At 42.1% G+C, this 19267-nt stretch overlaps 1 protein-coding gene and 1 pseudogene across 2 annotated transcripts in view; both read right to left on the bottom strand.

Annotated features, from left to right (window-relative positions):
- The window catches only part of ERLIN2 (ER lipid raft associated 2), a 307636-nt gene extending 290608 nt beyond the window's left edge, over positions 1-17028 (bottom strand). Inside the window, exons 1-2 of one of the 2 annotated variants that reach the window (XM_069213801.1) lie at positions 16899-17028; positions 14764-14890 (exon numbers count right to left, since the gene is read on the bottom strand). In XM_069213801.1, coding sequence (XP_069069902.1) covers positions 14764-14870 — 107 coding nt within the window. In that variant the 5' untranslated portion in view covers positions 14871-14890; positions 16899-17028. Of the gene's footprint in view, positions 1-14763; positions 14891-16520; positions 16563-16898 lie in introns of those variants that run through there. The other variant, XM_069213802.1, reaches the window with a different exon arrangement.
- LOC138266518 (ranBP2-like and GRIP domain-containing protein 3) lies at positions 7636-8548 on the bottom strand (annotated as a pseudogene).
- Positions 17029-19267: the final 2239 nt, after the last annotated feature.

Raw genomic sequence — 19267 nt, forward strand, 5'->3', positions numbered from 1 at the left:
TGCACCTTGCCACATCAAATTTCTTACAAAACAGGGTGAAGTGGACCACATTGTCTACCTCTCCAGGAGTGCAGTCACAATACTCAGGCCATGGCCGCCAACCTACGCTTGCGGACCAAGTAACCTCTTAGGGGCAACACACAACCTATACGCAAGTTAAAGAGGCCACTTCAATTCAGGGTACAACAGATCCAAGTAATCTGGAGGGGCTGGCTCATAGACATTAGTAAAGTAATAGCTTATGATCGATTGGGCCTGAATTCCTGACAAATCCTCCTCTTGTTAAATTCCCGATATCGTTCTTTTACCTTGCCCGCAGTGCCCTGATTAACTCTACCCGGATCCTCTCAGAGATCCTCTAACCGGTTACCTAGGGTGCCTTTGACATGATTTCCCTATGAGCACTCTTCCCCTCCCTCCCCCCCCCGGTCCACCACTTGTAGTGACATCTTCAAGGGTTTCTAAATACACTGCCGCTGTGGGATTGCAAACTAACCTCACCAAAAAATAATTACGTCCTTAGTGCTGCTAACTCTGATATCTGCACAGAGGGCCTTCAGAGGAGTACCCGGCCCTAGCCCCAATAAACATCTAAAAAAGTTGTTTTTAGCTATCTGCAACGCACTAGTATTAGCATATCCCCAAAGTTCTGCTCCATAGAGCGCTGCAGCCACTGCTTTCCGGGCCTATATTTCCAGAATGATACTAATATTTCTCGCTCCAGCCTTATACTTAAACTTCAATATTGTCCCGTCTCTCGCTTAAGGACTATAGCTGCCTCCCAAACTTGGCGTTCCCAGCTCAAGTTCTCTGAAAATCGCATATCTAAATAATCGAAGTGCTTGGTAGCCTCAACTGGTATGTAGTTAATGGCTAGTTTCCAAAGGACACTGGGGGAGGGTCGCAGGGTCATCCCCATGGTCTTCATACAATTGATAGTAAACGATTTTTCCTCAGTATTTAACAAAACGGGCAAGTAACCTACGGGCCGCATTCAGTGCATGCCATAAGCACTACGTCATCCGCAAAGAGTAGTATTGGAACCCTCCTACCAGCAACAGGGACATCTAGCTGCGCCACTACAAAATAAAAAAAGGTCGACCACATTGTTCAGAAAAAGGCGGAAGAGTAGGGGGGCCAGGACGCAGCCTTGCCGAACACCCTTTTGTACCTGGAAGGGGTCCGTGCACTCCCCACCCATCCCATATCTCACTCTGACTGTATTGTCTGTGTGCAGTGCTGCTATGGCTCTCACCGGGGGGGGGGGGGGGAAATCAACCCCTAGGTTTTTCAATGACTTCCATAATTTGCCCCTAGCCACTGAATCGAAGGGAGCTTTCAAATCTATAAAGACCAAATACAGAGAAGACCTCCCAACTACTGTAAATTTGTTGGAAGTCAAATAGAGGTGGATGATCTGGTCAATAGTTCCCAACAGAGGCCGGAAGCCAGTGCGTGCTTCTGGTATCACACACTGGTCATCAGCCCACCCCTGTAGGCGGTTGAGTAGGACTTTCCCGCTCCATCTAGTACGGAGATCAGCCAGCAGTTAGCAGGACAGCCTCGATCGCCCCTTCTTATAGATCGGGACAATAATAGCAGAGCACCAGGACTACAGAACTGCATTATCCCCAAGGACAGCATTGAACACCTTGGTAAGTATTTTAGGCCAGTAGTAAGGCGCCTCATAATAATAAAATCCACCTGAACCAGATCTATGCCTGGGGCCTTATTCCTCTTCATTGCTCCCAGTGCTCTAATCACTTCTGGGATTAAAATTCCTATTTCACTAGCGGTGGTAAAAAGAGCGTCTTGCCTCTGTCCAAAGGACCAAGGGATCAGCCGCAAGAGTACTATACAATGCACTAAAATGGTGAACCCAGGCAGTTGGGCCTATATGGATTTCTACAACCTTCACTGTCCCCTTCCCCACTCTAGCAACTAGTTCCCAGAATGTTTTGGCGTTATGGTCGGCTATGGTTGCTCAGAGTTCAGCCCACTTTGCGTTTTGATACAGCTGTTTCTTGGTTGCTAGTAGCCACTTATAATCTCTTCTATAAATTGCTTTTCACTAATTGAGCTATTGTGGCGCCGTGTTAGTGCAAGCAAAATTTCTCTTCTTACCTTTACACACTCCTAGTCAAACCATCCTTTACATCCTGACTGCCCTTTTCTAATAGTACTATCTAGTTTAAGCAATCTTGGTTTAGACCACAGGGCCCCCAAATCCCCGGTCATCAGCAGCCAGCATCAAAGGACTATCGTTGGCCAAGGTGTGGATGATAGGTTGTCCATAATTGGCTATTATAGATTCAAGCTGCAGGAGTCCCTGCTGGTACTTCTCACCATCCACTGTATTCTTCTGCAGTTGGATGGAACAATCTCCCTCTCATATAGCCCTGGGGCACGTCCTGGTGTATTTCCTTGCCCCAGACTGTCTGTCCTCATAGTGAGGACAAGTAGGTTACAATCACTTTCCACAGCCATATCTAAGATGGATGTCCATGCTTCCACATTGATGATAACAATCAATGTCCGAGGAGAATCTACCATTATTAAAAAGTTGCCTTAGCACCACCATCAGACTTTGAATGCCCATTAACAATGCAGAGACTGTTACTCAATAAAAGATCAGTAAAGGCCTCAGGTTTTTTTTGCAGACTTAAAGCAACTAATAGCTATCTCAGGGTTCCCCATAGTACGATCTTTCATCAAGATTTCATTGCTGTTGATAGTGTCACAAACTGATGAGTTGAAGTCACCACAAATCAGCTACCTCTTTCACAACCCCGTGTTTTTCACCATCTACCATGCCTCTTGTTACCTTTCCGATATATGCAGAGCACTCTTTCCAGAGTGACTGAACCCCCGGAGACCATGCTGGTGGAGTGTATACATTCAAGATATCAATCACCACCCCTTTATCATTTCCTGACCTAATTCTCAGAAGCAGAATGTTGGTGGGAGCCATCATGAGCGGCACGTCTACTTGCTCTACTTTGCACTCTAACTTGCATGACACCCATATTGAGATATCCTCCAAAGGGCGACCCTTCCCAGCCCAGACAGCCAACATATCAAAGCCAAAGAACCCATTAATGCATAACCCTTCAACAGCCCATGTTTCTTGGAAGCAGCAAATATCATGCAAACTAACATATTGCGGGCAGTCATTGTCTTCCAGTTTGCTAGCCAAGCCTGCTATATTCCAGAACAGTATTTGCAAATGATCCCACTCCGAATTGTTACAAGTGGGTAGGTGTGTGTGTGTGTGTGTGTGTGTGTGTGGGGGGGGGGGGGGGGGTGCATACAGGAAGAATGGCTGAGTAGGCAGAAGGTTTCTTTACTAATCAGTCAGTTCTTCCTCTAGGTGATGCTCCTGAATCACCAGCAAGTACAGCCGCTACCCAAGACCTGATCTTTCAGTGAGACCTTTTTTCCCCCTCACATCATGGCTAAGGATCCTGATTGGTCTGCTGTTTTTGTAGGTGTTGATGGTCAATGATTCTCGCACTCTACTGTCCTCGGCTACAGAACTCTTCTTATTTCACCATGGTGCCAGTCCGTGCCTAGTAGTGCAGCCTTCCCTTGACATATCTGAGCAGCTCCCACCCCCCCGTCCCCACTGATTTTCTCCCGATTAGAGGTAGGACAATGCAACACATCGACCTCCATTATGTGGAAGCAATCCGCGTGGTTGAGGATTAAACTAGCTATACCGGATAGGGTGAATTCAACCACAGCTGAGGGGCAGGAGATAGCAGGATCGCCTCGGAGAGTGGTAGAATGAGTGGACCCCCTGCCATTATCAAGTCGCTGTTGCTTAGTTCCCAGCTGGACTCATTTCAAGTCACTGGAGGAAAAAAAACTCTCCTCTCAGGTACAGCATAGAAGAGGCTTAATATTCCAGACCTATTTAGGGGTTGACTTAGACCAACGTCCGGGAAGAGATCGACGAATTATAGGCATTGCCCGCCGCATCTTCTCCTTGGCGCAGCATCACTGGAGTCTTCAGTTCTACCGCAATGTGAGTCACAGGTATCCAGGCAATCTCTGTGTATAGGTCCTGAAAGCACCTTAAATGGCAAAGCTTCCGGGTTCAATAAAGGGAGCGCCCTCGATTCAACGGGTGTGCATGAAACCTCCTGTTCAACTTGGCCTGACACCGTCTCGTGGGAGAAAGGCAGGGGGCTGCCAGTCTTAGCTACCTTCCTTGAGCTCTTCCTCACTGCCATTTTTTTTCCTTTATAGAGTTTTTCTTCTTATTTCTAAGCTTCCTTGCCTTTGCTGGATTTTCTTGACAAGCTTCTCCTTCCACTACACCCCCCTCACTACGGATAGCCTCACAGTATTGGGGCTGGGTGTTTCATAAGGGTTCCACTACCCCCTTACACTTAGCAGCCAGCCAGGAGGTGTTATTAGGTGGGGAGGCAGCTCAATTTCTGATGCCCGTGTTCTCCTCACTTGGTGCATCCAAGCTGGCAACTGAGGATAACCCCCGGTTCTTAGTATTGGAGAACAACCATTTAAGGGAGTAAATTGTGAATGGTGTAGCTCGCTTCCCCTTTTCTTTGACACTTCCCTTCTTATTATTACCCTGGCTCACGGTTATCTGTTTCAGCTAGGGCTTCACTCTGGGGTCCCAGAGTTCTCCTTTTACACTCCACGGTGCCAGCTAGTAGCTTTTTTGATTCAGTAACTGCAGCTTTTTTGCTGAGACTGGCCTTGTACTCATCAACAAGAAGGCTACCCTCTCCTTGGACATAAGCACCATCGCCATGGGGGTTAGACACGCTTGTGTTAATCTGCAGTATACTCCCAGTTTGGACAGGCGTGGAGTCTACGGTTTGCGCCTGTGTAGTACTCCTTGTAGGATATGAGGGATTAGACAGACTATGGCTAGCATACCAGGATCAAGTAACTCAAGCAACAGTTTTCCTCCTCCCCACCCCTCTCCTGACCTTCTTCCACCTGATAGCCATTGATGGGGAGGGGGAAATGCTTCAATCACTTAGTAACTGAGGTAGCAGTAGAACCCCGTACCTCTCCTAGGCGCTCTGGGCCTCACAGATCAGTAAGGACCAGAGGGGTGAGGTTTTAGCATCACCCTGTTCCATATGCCAGCCGTTCGCTCTCACCTGGCCGACCTGCGGTCACCGCAACAGCGTTACACGCCGTGTCCGTACCCCCTGCTGCACTCGCAGCTCACAGCAGGTCAGCACGCAGGCACATCAGCAAGCTCTCTCCTCCTCACTCGCAGTCCGTCCTCCGCCTCACTCACAGTTCGTCCTCCGCCTCACTCACAGTTCGTCCTCCGCCTCACTCACAGTTCGTCCTCCGCCTCCCAATTTTGAATTTAATGGCAAGCTGTACTGGCTTTGCCATTTTGTCTGCGTAATCCAACACAAGGCATACACAGGACGTGTCTGAGTCAGCATTCGGCTTTAGCGTCATATCCGGATTAATAAAGTGATTGGCACAAACCTTTAACACTTGCTCACGTCTCATTAGAATTCTTATTTTACCATATTTGTTATGCCGTGAATTTCACAGTATCAATACCCCTTTCCTTCCATCCTTTCAATTTTGGGATCAAAGCGGAAAAGCTTTGTTCTGTTAGAGAAAAGAGTTCTTCTTCATCCTTCTAACCAGTCTTGACTTCATCCTCGTCAGGAAAAGGGACAACAGGTTCAAAATGTGGACAGTCATCATCAGCAGCTCCCAAAATGCTTCCTTCATCCGATTTATGACTTCTATCTGCTGCTTCTATGTTTGGAGTTTCACCATTGCCAAAAAACAAAGGAGTTTTAGTTTTACTTTGTGTAACAGTGTCTATAAGGCAGCAGTAGAAAACTAGATTTGCTACCACAATTAATGCAATTTTTCTGATCAGTTGTTGGTTCCTGCACTGTGTAGCTATATTCATAAGTTTTATCTTAACTCAAATGTCCAAAAAAAGACTTTCGCTGCCAAAGAATGCAGTATTAGGTGTCACAATCTGTGGTGGAGTAAATGTGTAGTCCATTATGGGATTTCAAATTAGAATTAACTTTGAAAGATGATGGTGCAGCTTGGCCTGGAGTTATGAATAGCGACACTTTGTGGCATCAGTTTGCGTGGCTTGGCCAAAATGTATCTTGCCAAACTCGATCTTTCAGTCTTAACTTGGAGGATCCACAGAAGGCTTTGTGAAATTGCCTGGTTCAGGTAAGGGTGGGTTAGCGCTAGTTGGTAGAATACTGTAGATAAGTGGTTCCCAACATTTTGACTCCTGAGGACCCCCAATGAATCATTACTGGAAGCCAGGGACCCCAAGCAGTTTGTACAATTTAATTTTCAAACATTAAAACAGTAATTCGCAAAAAATATAACAAGTACACACCAAACAAATACTCAAATTACTAAAGATTTAAAAAAATTATATTGAAAAAATATGCAAAAATCGAAACATTGTATTGGGAAGGTTGGCGCTGCATCTCGGCAACTACCTGTTCAATGTTTGTTTTTATTTCGGAAAGGTGAATCCTCAGGTCAGATTCTACATTCCCGGAGTGATTTCTGTTTTTATTTTTTAGGTATGCAAGATCTGACAAAGCTTTTTCACATAAATAAGTGAAGGGGAAAAGGAATTAAACCATGAGGGCCACTCATCTCTCCCTAGCCTCTGTCACATGTACTTAATTTGTTTTATAGCACATCTCATACCACCGTAGGGTGTCAGCGCACTTTACAGGGGACTACAAGGTGTAGGATTCACATGTCTTCCACACTGGTAGGCATTTTCTAACACTGCTTGGCCCGGAGAAGCACAAGCTTAGGATTCAGAACACAGCACAGTGATTAGCGATGACGTTAGCACAGTGCTTAATTTGTAAATAAAAACGTGCCTGTGCCCAAAGCCCTCCTCTTAAACATGCGGCTGCTGCAATTAAATGTGGGTACACGGAATACTGAGGCAGCATAATCCTGAAGCCATCTCGGGACTCTTCAATCCATATAAAGCCACTCCCTGCCACTTCAGCTCACTCTAGCAGCTTTCTACTTCGCCCTTTGTGACGCTTTTTCATTTTTCCCTGCCTCCATCTTTACCATATGTGTCTTTTGCTTGCAGCAAATGCTTGAGGCAGATGAATAAGCCCCGGCCCTCAAAGATAAGTGCTGGTGCTCTGCACCGAAAACAACAAGCACAAATTAAGCACTGCGTTAGCAATAAGAATGTATTTCTACACAAGCAAACCTTTTTTTAGCAGCATAAGGAAAATGAAAAACTAGGAAAAAAAAAATATATATATGAATTAATTGGTGCCATGAGGTTTGCATGCAGCTATTTAATGGCAGTTCACAGCTCACTGTGCTAGATTACAATTATGAACAGCATAGTAACACAAGAATCTCTGTGACAAAAGCACAGAGTTTGCTTGATGCTTTTATTTTTGCAGTACAAGGAGCTTTGCAGTGCGTTTGAAACTGCTCAACAAACGAAGTAATAAATATGAAAACACGCGTGCACGGAGGCCTCAGCTGGAGAAGTGCCTTCCTCCCAGCCCGGCCTGCGGACCCCCTGGGAATGTGTCACGGACCCCTGGGGGCCCGCGGACCACAGGTTGGGAACCACTGCTGTAGATGTAGTACTCATCACCAAGTGGAGAAAGTAGCTCTTAATGGATATTGTGAATTGCATGCAGGTGACTGATTGTAGTACACTGCCGGCCCAGATGTGGACAGAGCTCCATGAAAGCTCTGTGCTCCTTGATAGCTGTCTCGCATAGCATTTGGTCCACATTTTTTTTTTAGAAGGTCACAATGAGGTGACAGATTTGCATTCAAGCTCTTCTACTTCATTCTTAAGTGCTTCCGCCATGTGTCGAAGCATCTGGAGTAAAGACTTCTGATCTTCTGCCCAGCGAGGTGGGGTTTTTGGAGATAGCTTAAAACTGTTGGTTGGTGATAAACTAAACTTTGTTGGAGATGGTGTAGAGTGCTTAATTTCTGAATTTATGTGAGGTGAATCACTGTTAAAGACGGGGCTCTCTTCTCCACAGTATTCACCCAGTCCCAGCATCAATAAATCCAACATCTTTCACAGAATCTATTGAGACAGGCGACTTCTTTGCAACTGTGCTACTAGCAAAGCTTTCGTCTATGATCTTCAATAAGTACTCTGCACTATTTTCAAAAAGTTTTTGCACTTATCTTGTTCTTTTGGGTAATAATTTCAAATATCTTCTGATTTTCGTTGGAATATTATTGCTCGGTTCCGGTAGGCCACAACATTATTCAAACCATCAAAAGCTTGTAAAGCTTCTTCTGTATTACCATCAACTACATTTAGTGAGGCAAAGGCTAGCTGTGCCTCAACCTCATTTCCTAAACTTCATTAACCTGAATATCTTGACTATGAAAGTGCACGAACAGAGGGTCAACAGGTTCAGGAATACTCTTTTCCCCCCTACAAGATCTCTAACAAAGGCAAAACCTTCTTCCAGTAATAAACACACCATCGCACGTACTCCCTATGGCCATACAAGGAATTCAGTGTACTGCCCATATTTTGTAGATTTGCTACAGAAGAAATTACTATAGAATTCCAAAAATACAACCAATGCGCCTTAGTTGTCATTATTAGCTATTATGGCACTGTGTAATATAGCAAAAAATACATACAAACAAACATATCCCTACTGTTGAGCTATAAGCTTATTTCCTACACTAGAAGGTGCATTAGCAATATTGTGCAGCCCATGTCCTCAACCCAATATTGAGAATGTTCACCCACAATTTATCAAATACTTTTCAGCTAACAGAGGCACATATCCATTCAAAAGACTGAAAAAACATCTTCACAAGCAGTTAGACTCCAATCTGCATTTGGGTGGGAATGCTTGAACAATCTTCATTGTCAATATTTTTTCTTAATAACTGTTCGCTTGTGAAGCATGAGGTGGAAATTTAAGTTCAATATTAACTCCATGATTGGTTGGTTGGGTTGAGCAGTTATACACCACCTTACCATTTTCTCTGGGGATTTTCTAGGTACTGTATCAATAAGGGCACCCTTTGGTATCAACCCTAGAAAAACAGTTAACCATTAGAGAAATGTGTTCACTTTGTGAACAGCCTTTTGGGATGCAGTCCACGAGGTCATTTTCTCACAATAACCTACTGGACAAGATATCCAGAAGTCCAAATATATATTGAACATACAGGATTCTCATAAGCTATAGACATGCCTGTTGCTAAACAAGGTTTGATGTAAAATATGCAACGTAATGTCAATCATAGCCTGTCAGGTTACACAATTCACAATCTATCTGAAAATAAAAAGGCCATACCTAAATCAACAAACTCTCTAGAGGAGCAAAGGCTCTTCGTAAACTTTTTTATTGCAAAATGTTGCATGGATACCCATCACACCTTAAAAAAGTATGGCTTAATGAATCAATATATCATAATCAAAAGCCAAAGATGTGGCTTGGTCTTATGTCTCTGCCCACAATCCTCCTGCCATCTACATGAATACAGGATTAAGATGGACCTAAGCATGTGTCAAGGCACTACCTGATGGGGCACTAGAAACAACTTCTAGTATTCCTGTTCTATCGTTCTGCATTTATTCTCGGTGTCAATGGCTGTAACAGTGAAAACAAACGACTACCCAGGTCTCTCATGGCACAAGCACTAACTCAAAAAATATACTATTATTTTTCCCAAAACTGCACGGGCCACTAGGATGAATGTCAGTTTCAGCTAAACATACCCAAATGTGTGGAAGCTCTCTCTCTCTCTCTCTCCCATAAGCTGGAGAAGTAAACCAGAAAGCAAAACAGTTGTTGAACACGGACAGTAAATCTGGACTACCATTTGACCTTCATAGACAAAACTGATACATATATGGAAGTTCTGCACTTGACACCAGAGATTGCACATTTAAGGCATTTCCTAGTATGAATTACATTTCTGCTCCATTTAACCATGAAACTGGAAAATACATGTTAAGGAGAAACACTGAGCTGGGGGAGGGGCGGGTCAACTCTTCAGAGGGTTGGCCATTACAGGCATATATAAGCTAGTGTTTTTTCACGGGGGGGAAAGCTTGTTACGCTTCCCTCATGGCTAGTTATAACGCGGTAAACATATGTTGCCTTAACCCACTGAGAGTGTTTGTTATCCAGAAGCTGCATTTGCTGTAACACACATAGTTATAAGGCCCTAGCAAAGCCATAAAGGGCGACCTTTCACGTCAGATGTACTCAAACATCATCAGCCTGCTAAATTCAGTTAATTGTCACAAAGGTTCTAAGCCCATCCCATAAGGGAAATTCAAGCGAAGTCTCACAGGAGACCAGAATTGACATATGGCAGTGGCACTGAGATTGGCTCAAAAGCTCTCTGGTTTATTAAAATGAGCTGTAAAGTGTAGAGTACTAGAAACCTGGCATGGCACCAGCAAGCTGCATAATTACTTTATTTGGCTGAAGTATGAAACACAAATGTGTCACCAAAGACACAAACTTACATAAAGGGATAAATTAAGCCTGTAAAATACAATGAATTGGTATATAAGTTACCACATCATTCTAACTTAATAAAGATGCTGAAAGAAAGGAGATGTACCAAGTATTCAAACAAGCGACTGGCAGTTAATGGGCTTGCAGGTCACACACCTCTAGGAACATTCAAAACCTCTCACCAGCTCTAGGCCTGGAACTGACCATCATGCCTTTCAAGTGGCAGATTCTTCCTGTGATCAAGATGTGTTTCACAAAGGAATCTTGGGAGTAAAGCTACTCCAGGTGACTTGTCCAACAAAAGGAAAGCCATTAATGATGAACAAGAACTGGAACTCGAGCAATCCAAATAGGAGGTACTTCCGAGTCAGGCATTACCTGAAAGGAAGCTTTATCCACTAAGATCACCAAATAAGAGACTATCACTCAGTATCATCAACTAATGATTATTATTTAAGTGTTTTGGATGACTGCAAAGGTGCTGTCATCCAAGCGTGAGGGGCAGGGGAAAGGTAGGTGAACAGATTGTCCATTGTATTGCACAAATGTATTAATAAAGAAAAATTGCCACTGATGGGTATGCATTGCAATTAAGAGAATGCGTAGTGATGAGAAAGTTAAATAGAAGTCTGTGCCTTTAGTCTGAAGTATAAACATTGATCGATTCAACTGTGTTGTTATTTTTATTTTATTTATTCTTTAAACAAAGAATTTAACTGCAGCTTTTAAAAGAGAAATTAAATAAACTTTATAGATGAGTTTGCAGGGGCTACAACTGCTGATCGAACGAGAGAAAGAGTCTGAGCATTCATCTAATTGCCGGTGTGAGTCCCCGAGCAGAGATGGAGCTTGCAGGCGATGGCATCTTGGGACCCGCATTAGTGGGGTCTCATAGGACTCCCACTGTGGAGATGCAGAAACACATACTACGCTATACATTCAGAGGTTCTGTTTAATGCAATATTTTCTAATGGTACTATTGTCCTTTTCAAGAAATTTAAAGTGGCACTTCACATGATATATTTTACTCGAAGATTCACTGTCCTTGAATCTGTTAGGCAGCAGGAGAGGAAGAACTCTTTCAGATGCTTTAGGCAGCACAAGTGCAGTAAATATAAAAGTCACCTCAGTAATTCAGATTGCAAATAAAGCATGCAGCTTGAGAGAGGAGAGCAGGTATCGGGTTTCTGGTAAAACAGTAATTTGAAGAGACTACACGTCGTAATCTTGAAAGAAAAGAAAAATGCATGCATTTCCTGCATCGTGTAAAGACAAAGCCAATGAAGATCACATGTTAGAAAGGAAACGTCAGCTGCAGTTTGTGCTAAGCATAGTTCGTACGTGCTCAATCAGCTAGCACTTATACATTACAGCCATCAGGCCAGATTCTAAAAGCTATCTGTGCATTTAATGTAAACAAACAGGCGCAAGACATTTTTACGAGTGTAAAGCTGCCAATCAGAAAACATTGGTTAATACTATAAATAAAAAAAAAAAAAAAATGTAATTAAACATACACTTCTGTGTAAATAAGTGTTTTACCAGGAGCAAGAACGCCAAGAAAGTTTGGAAACAAAACATTTGTTTGTGGGTATTAAAAAATGTTTTCTCCGCTCATTATCACCCTTTAATTGGTTGGAGATGTACTCCTATTAAGGGCAAGGTTAACTAAATGTCCAGGCGCAAATGCCAAGGAACACCCCCAAAACTAATGGGGGTGAAGGCTTCTCCACAGGGAAAGGGATGTGGGTGGAAGGTTTAATAAATTCCATAGCACCCAGGTGAAACATTTTTGCATGCACAATTGTACATGACCTATAATTATTTGTGTGTCAATTACTTAACATCAACGTAAATGGGTTATTCTTTCATTGCTGCGTCTATTGCTGCTTTCCAGGACTAGTTGTGAAAATTGTTTATTTCCACAAATGTATAAATCTACACCTAAATGTAGTAGTGAACCTGCAGGCGAAGACGTACATTTTTTAAAACATATGGCCAAGTACGCCTTCATTATTAATGTGTCAGTGTCACTCTATACACGATGAACATGCTGAACAGAGAAATCTACTGCAGCAGTCGAGTTCCGTAAAAAAAAGGTCACAAAGAGTGATCACAACATAACAAAAAGTATTCACAACAGACAGATTAACTATATAAAGTTATTACCCGTCCTGGAAACTATACCAGCTTGACTTTTCAGTCTTTGAGACGTTTGAATGTGCCCTTCAAAACATCACGTGGAGCAGGCCTATTTGAAGTGAACTTTGAGAAAGGGTTAAAACGCAGTGGATGTGTGCTTTTGAAAATTGGTATTTACTCTGCTCGGCAATTAAGAATGTTGCCCACCCAGGGCGAAACCAGAAAAATAAGATATCCCTCACTTAAACTAACTCCAAAATGGCAATAAGCATGTTGGGTTGGCAAGCCTAGCAGACCTTCATGGAGAGCTCCTCCTGAGCGAGTAATGAAATATCCCTCTGGCTTCCAAACCTCTTTCAGCCTTTTTCCTCCTATGTGTCACTCAATTCTTATTTCTAACTTCTGTCTGCTTCCACCATTTTTCTTAGTCATTGTTCCATCCATATGGCGTACTTACTTTCCTTCATTCAACCATTCATCCTTCCTTCCATCTGTCTTATTTCTTTCTCGGTCCATTCATACTTCTGCCCTTGCTTCTCTCCATACATCCATCCTTCCTTAAATACTTCTACCTATCACTCTCTTTACCCATGAATCCTTCTTTAACATCCATCCACTTCTCTCCATCCATTACAAAGCCTACTCAGTCCACCCATTCTACATCCATCCTTCTCTCATCACTCGTTCTCTTCCTCCCCTCCAGGCTCTCTGGTTCCAATTGTTCCCCTGCTTCACAAAGACTTTATAGCACTCTCCTATAGTGGTGTTTATGAGATTCAGTTCAGAGACTAACAAAATTTTAAACGTTTCAGTAGAGCTCTCCCATCCCAAGCAGCGGTGTTGAAGGTGCCCCTGTCTCCCAGCCTCCAACACATCACTTTCTATGCCACGCATACCCAATACATATACTGATCTCCTCATTACGGCTTTTGAGTCTATGAATCTAGAGTCGTCCGTATTAGCCATTAGCATTGGCTCAGTTTGCCTTCATGAACACACACTGGTCGAGGTGCATACATTTACTAATGTCTACCGCGTTCTCACTTACTTACTTTACTGGCACCTGCTACATGGCTGAATACTACAAGGTACCATTACCAGAATCTCGATGTTCAACTGTTACACCTTAACTGTCAATATAATGCTCAAATGTCATACAGACTCAACTTTTATTTTTAATGTTATCTCCCTAAGTACCTTTCAGTGAAAGAATTAACCATGTTACGAAAAATCATTCACCTTTCTATATAGCAGATAGGACTTCTTTATCGCAGTAGTACCTCATGTGACGCAAAGTACAAAAACAAATTCATTTCAAGCCAAGCGTGAGGCAGGCTAGCTATCTATTTTGCATCACAATGGCCGGTGCAGAGGTAGCCCAATCAAATAAACGCAAAACTTGCGGGAGGTGCTTGGACGCGATATTCAGCCAGATTAACACTTTCAGTGTAAAAGCTGAAGCACTAGCACAACTGTGAATGCATCTTGCCACGGACATTACCCCTTTGGTAGTTTGAACGAACTTCGGACACATTCGAAATATTTCCCTAAGAATATTCCAATTATGACCGACCGGACACTATATAGCCCTGAAGAAGCCCTATGTTGAAGGGCGAAACGCGTTAGCTGTCATTATAATGCTGTAACAAGCTCTTTGTGAAAAAAGTATTTGGAATTGGAAGGAAACAAAAATAGGATTTGTTTCATCTTTACCACAGGAGAATTGGACTTTCTTTATGTTCTATCTAAATAATTACTAACCTAGTGGTGCACCGCCATTATAGTTTTCAACTTGCAGGAGATGCTTGGACGGGATATTCAGACAGATTAACACTTCCAGTGTAAAAGCTGAAGCACTAGCACAACTGTGAATGCATCTTGCTCGTGTTTGCGGTGAACAATAATAGTATTTGTTTTTTCCTAAGATGTAATTAGCATGACCAGCTAAAAGCTACCTTCAGTAAATAGATCATTATCCATTGCAAATATAAACACAAATAATAATACAGAAAATAAATATTCTAAACACAGAAACCAAGCACTGGTTATTTTTTTTAAACGAAGACTGTATGATCACCTATTCACATCTCTCCATATATTCTCAAAGCCTTACCTGTAATAAACCCCTATGTGCCCCTCTTCAATCTTGTGCACTGCAGAAAAAAGAGCAGCCGTGATTAAAGCCACGATTAAGGCCGCTATGGCACCAAGCTGAGCCATTCCTGAGAACCTACAGGCAACTAGAGAAAAGGTATGGGTTATTTGTGCAATGTCAAGCGACAGATGCTTACACTTTAAAGTTCAGCCAACACATGAAGCGAGCATCCTAGAAGAACAAGAGGAAAATGCCACAGAAGGGAGCAGAAGACTAGGATGAGAGTCGATCCTTGACCACGGCTTCTAGTCAAACAGATGCAACTGTCTTTAAAAAAGTGACCTTAAATAGTTATGCACTTTTCTAGTACTGTAAAAAAGAAGGATTAGTATTGCTCAAATAGATAGCCAATATAGGGCAAAAATAGAAAATGATTTGTGAATAGCTTCTGATTTAGTCAACTTATCACTCTGCTGGGAATCTCTATAGAACTCCTTGTCCAGCTAGGTACAGCCCTTCAGCGAGGACCACACCAGGTTTAAATTTGGGCAGAAAGAAAAACACTGAAGATTGGATTCGCCAGGGGAGTCCCCCGACACCAGTAGTCTTTAACACATTTTAAAAGATCTTGCTGGTAGACTGACCTTGGCACTTCATGATGTACTAAGTGTTGAACATTCACCAGTTCCTATCCGGCTCTTTGCAGAGATGTGATCTTGTTAGTACGCACTGAAAATGCTCTATATTTACCTATTAACATTTTACAAATTAATATGGTGAAAAATAGCTTGCCATCAATTCAGTAAAAAGAAACTCATGTATTGGGTACAACATATATGAGTCGAAACATTAGAAGTTGTAACCTCCTTTGACTATTTAGGTCTCAGCTTTTCTGATTCTGACTTGTCGAACGGCCAGATAGAAAAATACTAACATTTTGTTACCCGGAGCACAGGAGGAGTTCAGAAGTGCAACTCAAAAACTGGGGCGATGAAGCAACAATGTATCGTCCAGTTGTACGGATTTTTTTATATTAATGTTTAGTGACGGGGTTCGGCAGGCTGGTGCAGTAATATCAAACACTAATGACAAGCAGCTTGTATTTGTGATGTTACTTGAAACTAATTCACACATATTTTTTTCTGCCTTCGATAAGGGGGTGGAAAAGGCCAAGGCTAAAATCTATCTTTTTGAAGTAAAATATAAGGGGGGGGAGGTCAAGGATTGGCAAGGCTTTCTGTGGAATAGTCAAACATAAAACGGCATTTTGATGTGGCTAATTGTATATGGGAAGCGTTAAAAGTGAAAAAGAAGAACAACCAAGCAGTTACTGCTACACTACTTTTAACTGAGGAATGCATGGTAAAGCGCGTTGCTAGTTAATGTTTCATCTGCTGCCATTATTGGTAGACCAAGCGTATCTGGAATTTATGCTGTTGGTTTTCATTTTTTAAGAATTCGTTTTTAGAGACCTTATATGGGTTTATATTGTACTGGCCTGTTTTAGCTCAACAATAAAATGATAATGCAAACAAGATTTTATCATATATATATATATATATATAGAGGAATTTTCCCAGAAGGCATAGACGGCAAAATATTACATGTTAAACCTGAGCTGGTAACCTATTTATGCAAGGAATCTCAATTTAGAGATACAATTTACGACACTGACCGAACGAGCTCTTAGTCGCAAATAATCTCCTTAGCCCGCAATCATAAAACTATAAACTGCTGGTAACAGTTGATCACTAACGTCTAGCACCCGAAGTTACCTTGCCATTCAAATCTTTGCTCGTACAATGTGACACACTGTAATACCCCTAAGAAAAGATAGAAAAATTAGCCATTTTAATACCTTTAATAAAATACAGAGAACCGAGATCTCGGTCTTTGGACTTCAATTGAAAAATGTTAAGACAATGATCTATGTAAGTCTACACAGTTTCTCGACATTATAAATAGAAGGCGATTTAAAAAACCCTCAAATCCAGATCTACAGAGTTGTGCTTACTCGTGGAGTATAGCTAAGTCCTTGGTATATTTCTCTAAAGACAATACATATCTGATTGCAAAGGTAACGTCGCTCAAATTAATAGCAATTATGTATGTGAATAACTCCCACACCGATATCTAGAACCGACGACACTTACTAGGTCTGTCCGCAAATTCAGTTCAACGCCTGTCGCTCGATAGTGATCTTCGTACAGACAACATGTGTGCGTAACGTCAGTACTTCCGGGTCGCAGAACAGCCAATCCCAAGGTTAAAGATAATCATGGAGTTGTCTGATCGGGAGGCATTTTAATGTGTAAATTGACCTAGGATTGGAGCCTTGTCGTTTCGTCAGCCAATCATTGTACGGTACACAGAACTCGGAAAGTCTCGTTGGCGGTGAAGTCTGCACGTGCTTCTGGTGACAGTGTAAACACTGAGCCGGCGTCGGCTGCTTTGAGTGTTTCTATGCTGTTTGGTGTTCCTGGACTTTGATGATGGATGACCTGTGGCGAGACACTCGCGCATCAGCCAGAAAAGATTAAAATACATTATTTGTTTTAAATAAATGTATCACTTTAGTTCTCTGAATTATATTGCTGCTGTGATCTTTGTGCTTAGTTCATTAGAACAAATCCTTTATGTATTCTGTGATCTTTATAATCATTTTTAAACAGGAACTTTTTCTTGCTTTTAGTGCCTTGACAATACTGCAATGAGTGAACGAAGAGATGTCAGTTTGTCACGTGCACTGTATATATGCCAGTGTTGTATGTGGAGCAGTATTATTGTCTATTGAAAGTTAAATACGTATTGTTTTTATATAGCACACATTCTCAACTAAGTTGTGGCGAGGTAGTCTCAGAGGTGATGCTCAATTACAATGATTTGTAAGCATCACAAAATTTGACCAGATGAGGAATCTGGATTGTAAACCTAGTTTTCCCGGTGGCAGAGTGTGCTACTCGGCAACCAGAATACCTTCTCTGCACCTTTGTGATCAAAAGGCAATGCCTTGTGTTCAATTATTTCAGAAGTACATATGTTCAGAATATGCAAGTATTGCATGTTAATTTACTCTGCCTAGATATGTATATAAAATGTGTATCTTGGACGATATTGTAGTGTCCTGCAGGTCACGTAATGATGCAGCCCCTCCCTAGGGGGCGTGCTAACACCCACCCCTCACCCATCCAACACAGACGTCACTGGTCAAGTGAATCTGCTAATAAAAAGGTCTGGGCGCACGTGCCCTGGGCCAGTTATACCTACCAGAACATGGTTTGGTGTCATCCTTTATTTTAGTATGTGGTCTTAGGGCCCAAAACTCTACAATGGCAACAAAGCGGTCTGACCTTGATGACGCAGAAAAAGAGGGTTCGACATATATTCATGTATACTGTGTAACCGATATATATATTGAAGTGTGATTTTAAGTAAAAGAAATAATGTACAAGGGAAATTGTGCCCTCGGGGCAGTTCGCCATCATTATAAACGAGCTTTATTAATCATGAAGTATTAAAAATGTATTAATCCGTCATAATCGCAAATGTATGCTATGATTTCTTGTTTGAAAACTGTTTTGCTTAGCTTAAATTTAGTACAGGCTTTGGCCTAGTTGCTTCGTTTCAAATTCTAACTGCGTGATTCTTTTCTTCCTTGAATTAATGAAATATATTCTTGCTTGAAGTTGTATTTTTCCAGTAGAAACTGGCTGGTACACTTATCTCCAAGGTTTCGTGCTAGGCCGGTTACATCCCCTTTGATACAAGGTCAGTCTCTGCAGGTGCGGACAATGAAGGTACAGATAGTAAAATAATTGGCAAACCATGATACAATTTGTGTTCCAAGGCGCCAAGGACAGTGTATGCATAAATGGGCGCTAGTAAAAGACAATTTTTGATTGGACAATTTGAAGCCAACCTATGAACCCTCCAATGGAAGACCCTACAGAATTTGGAATGTTTCTTACTTAAACCCACCGGACAAAGAGAAGTCAGCCATTTTTCCTCGATGCCAGTTTGAAGCCTGATGCCAGACTCCATTTTGGACGACACCCTGATGCCCTTTTCTCTATCTGAGAGAAGGAGACTTTAAGAATTCTCACCCTAGAGACTTTAACTTTGATTTGCCCTGCCTTGCCCATGCAGTAACTTTGCCCTATTCTCCTTGCCGTTGCAAGGAAGCTTGCCCTTAACTTTGCCCCTTTGAAATTTACCCCATGCTGATCAACCGGTACCTGAAGGACGAAGACTTTTCTTGAATGCTGATTGTATTTGGTAAATATGAAAGGATAAATGTATTATGCATTGTGTTTTTTTTTCCTTTTAGGTACCAACTGCTATTTTGATAGGATCCTAGCTAGAACTTTTCCAAATTTGTGTTGACTAAATTCGTTTTGCATGAAGTCCCACATGCCAATGCTAATTAGAGGTTAGTCGAGGTATTCATTCAATGTATCATGAAGAATTGAAATCCTGTTATGCTGACCGAATGTATGCAATTAGTCAAATACAGTTAGTCACA

The sequence above is a fragment of the Pleurodeles waltl genome, chromosome 11 (assembly GCF_031143425.1).
Source record: "Pleurodeles waltl isolate 20211129_DDA chromosome 11, aPleWal1.hap1.20221129, whole genome shotgun sequence".
NCBI classification, from domain to species: domain Eukaryota; kingdom Metazoa; phylum Chordata; class Amphibia; order Caudata; family Salamandridae; genus Pleurodeles; species Pleurodeles waltl.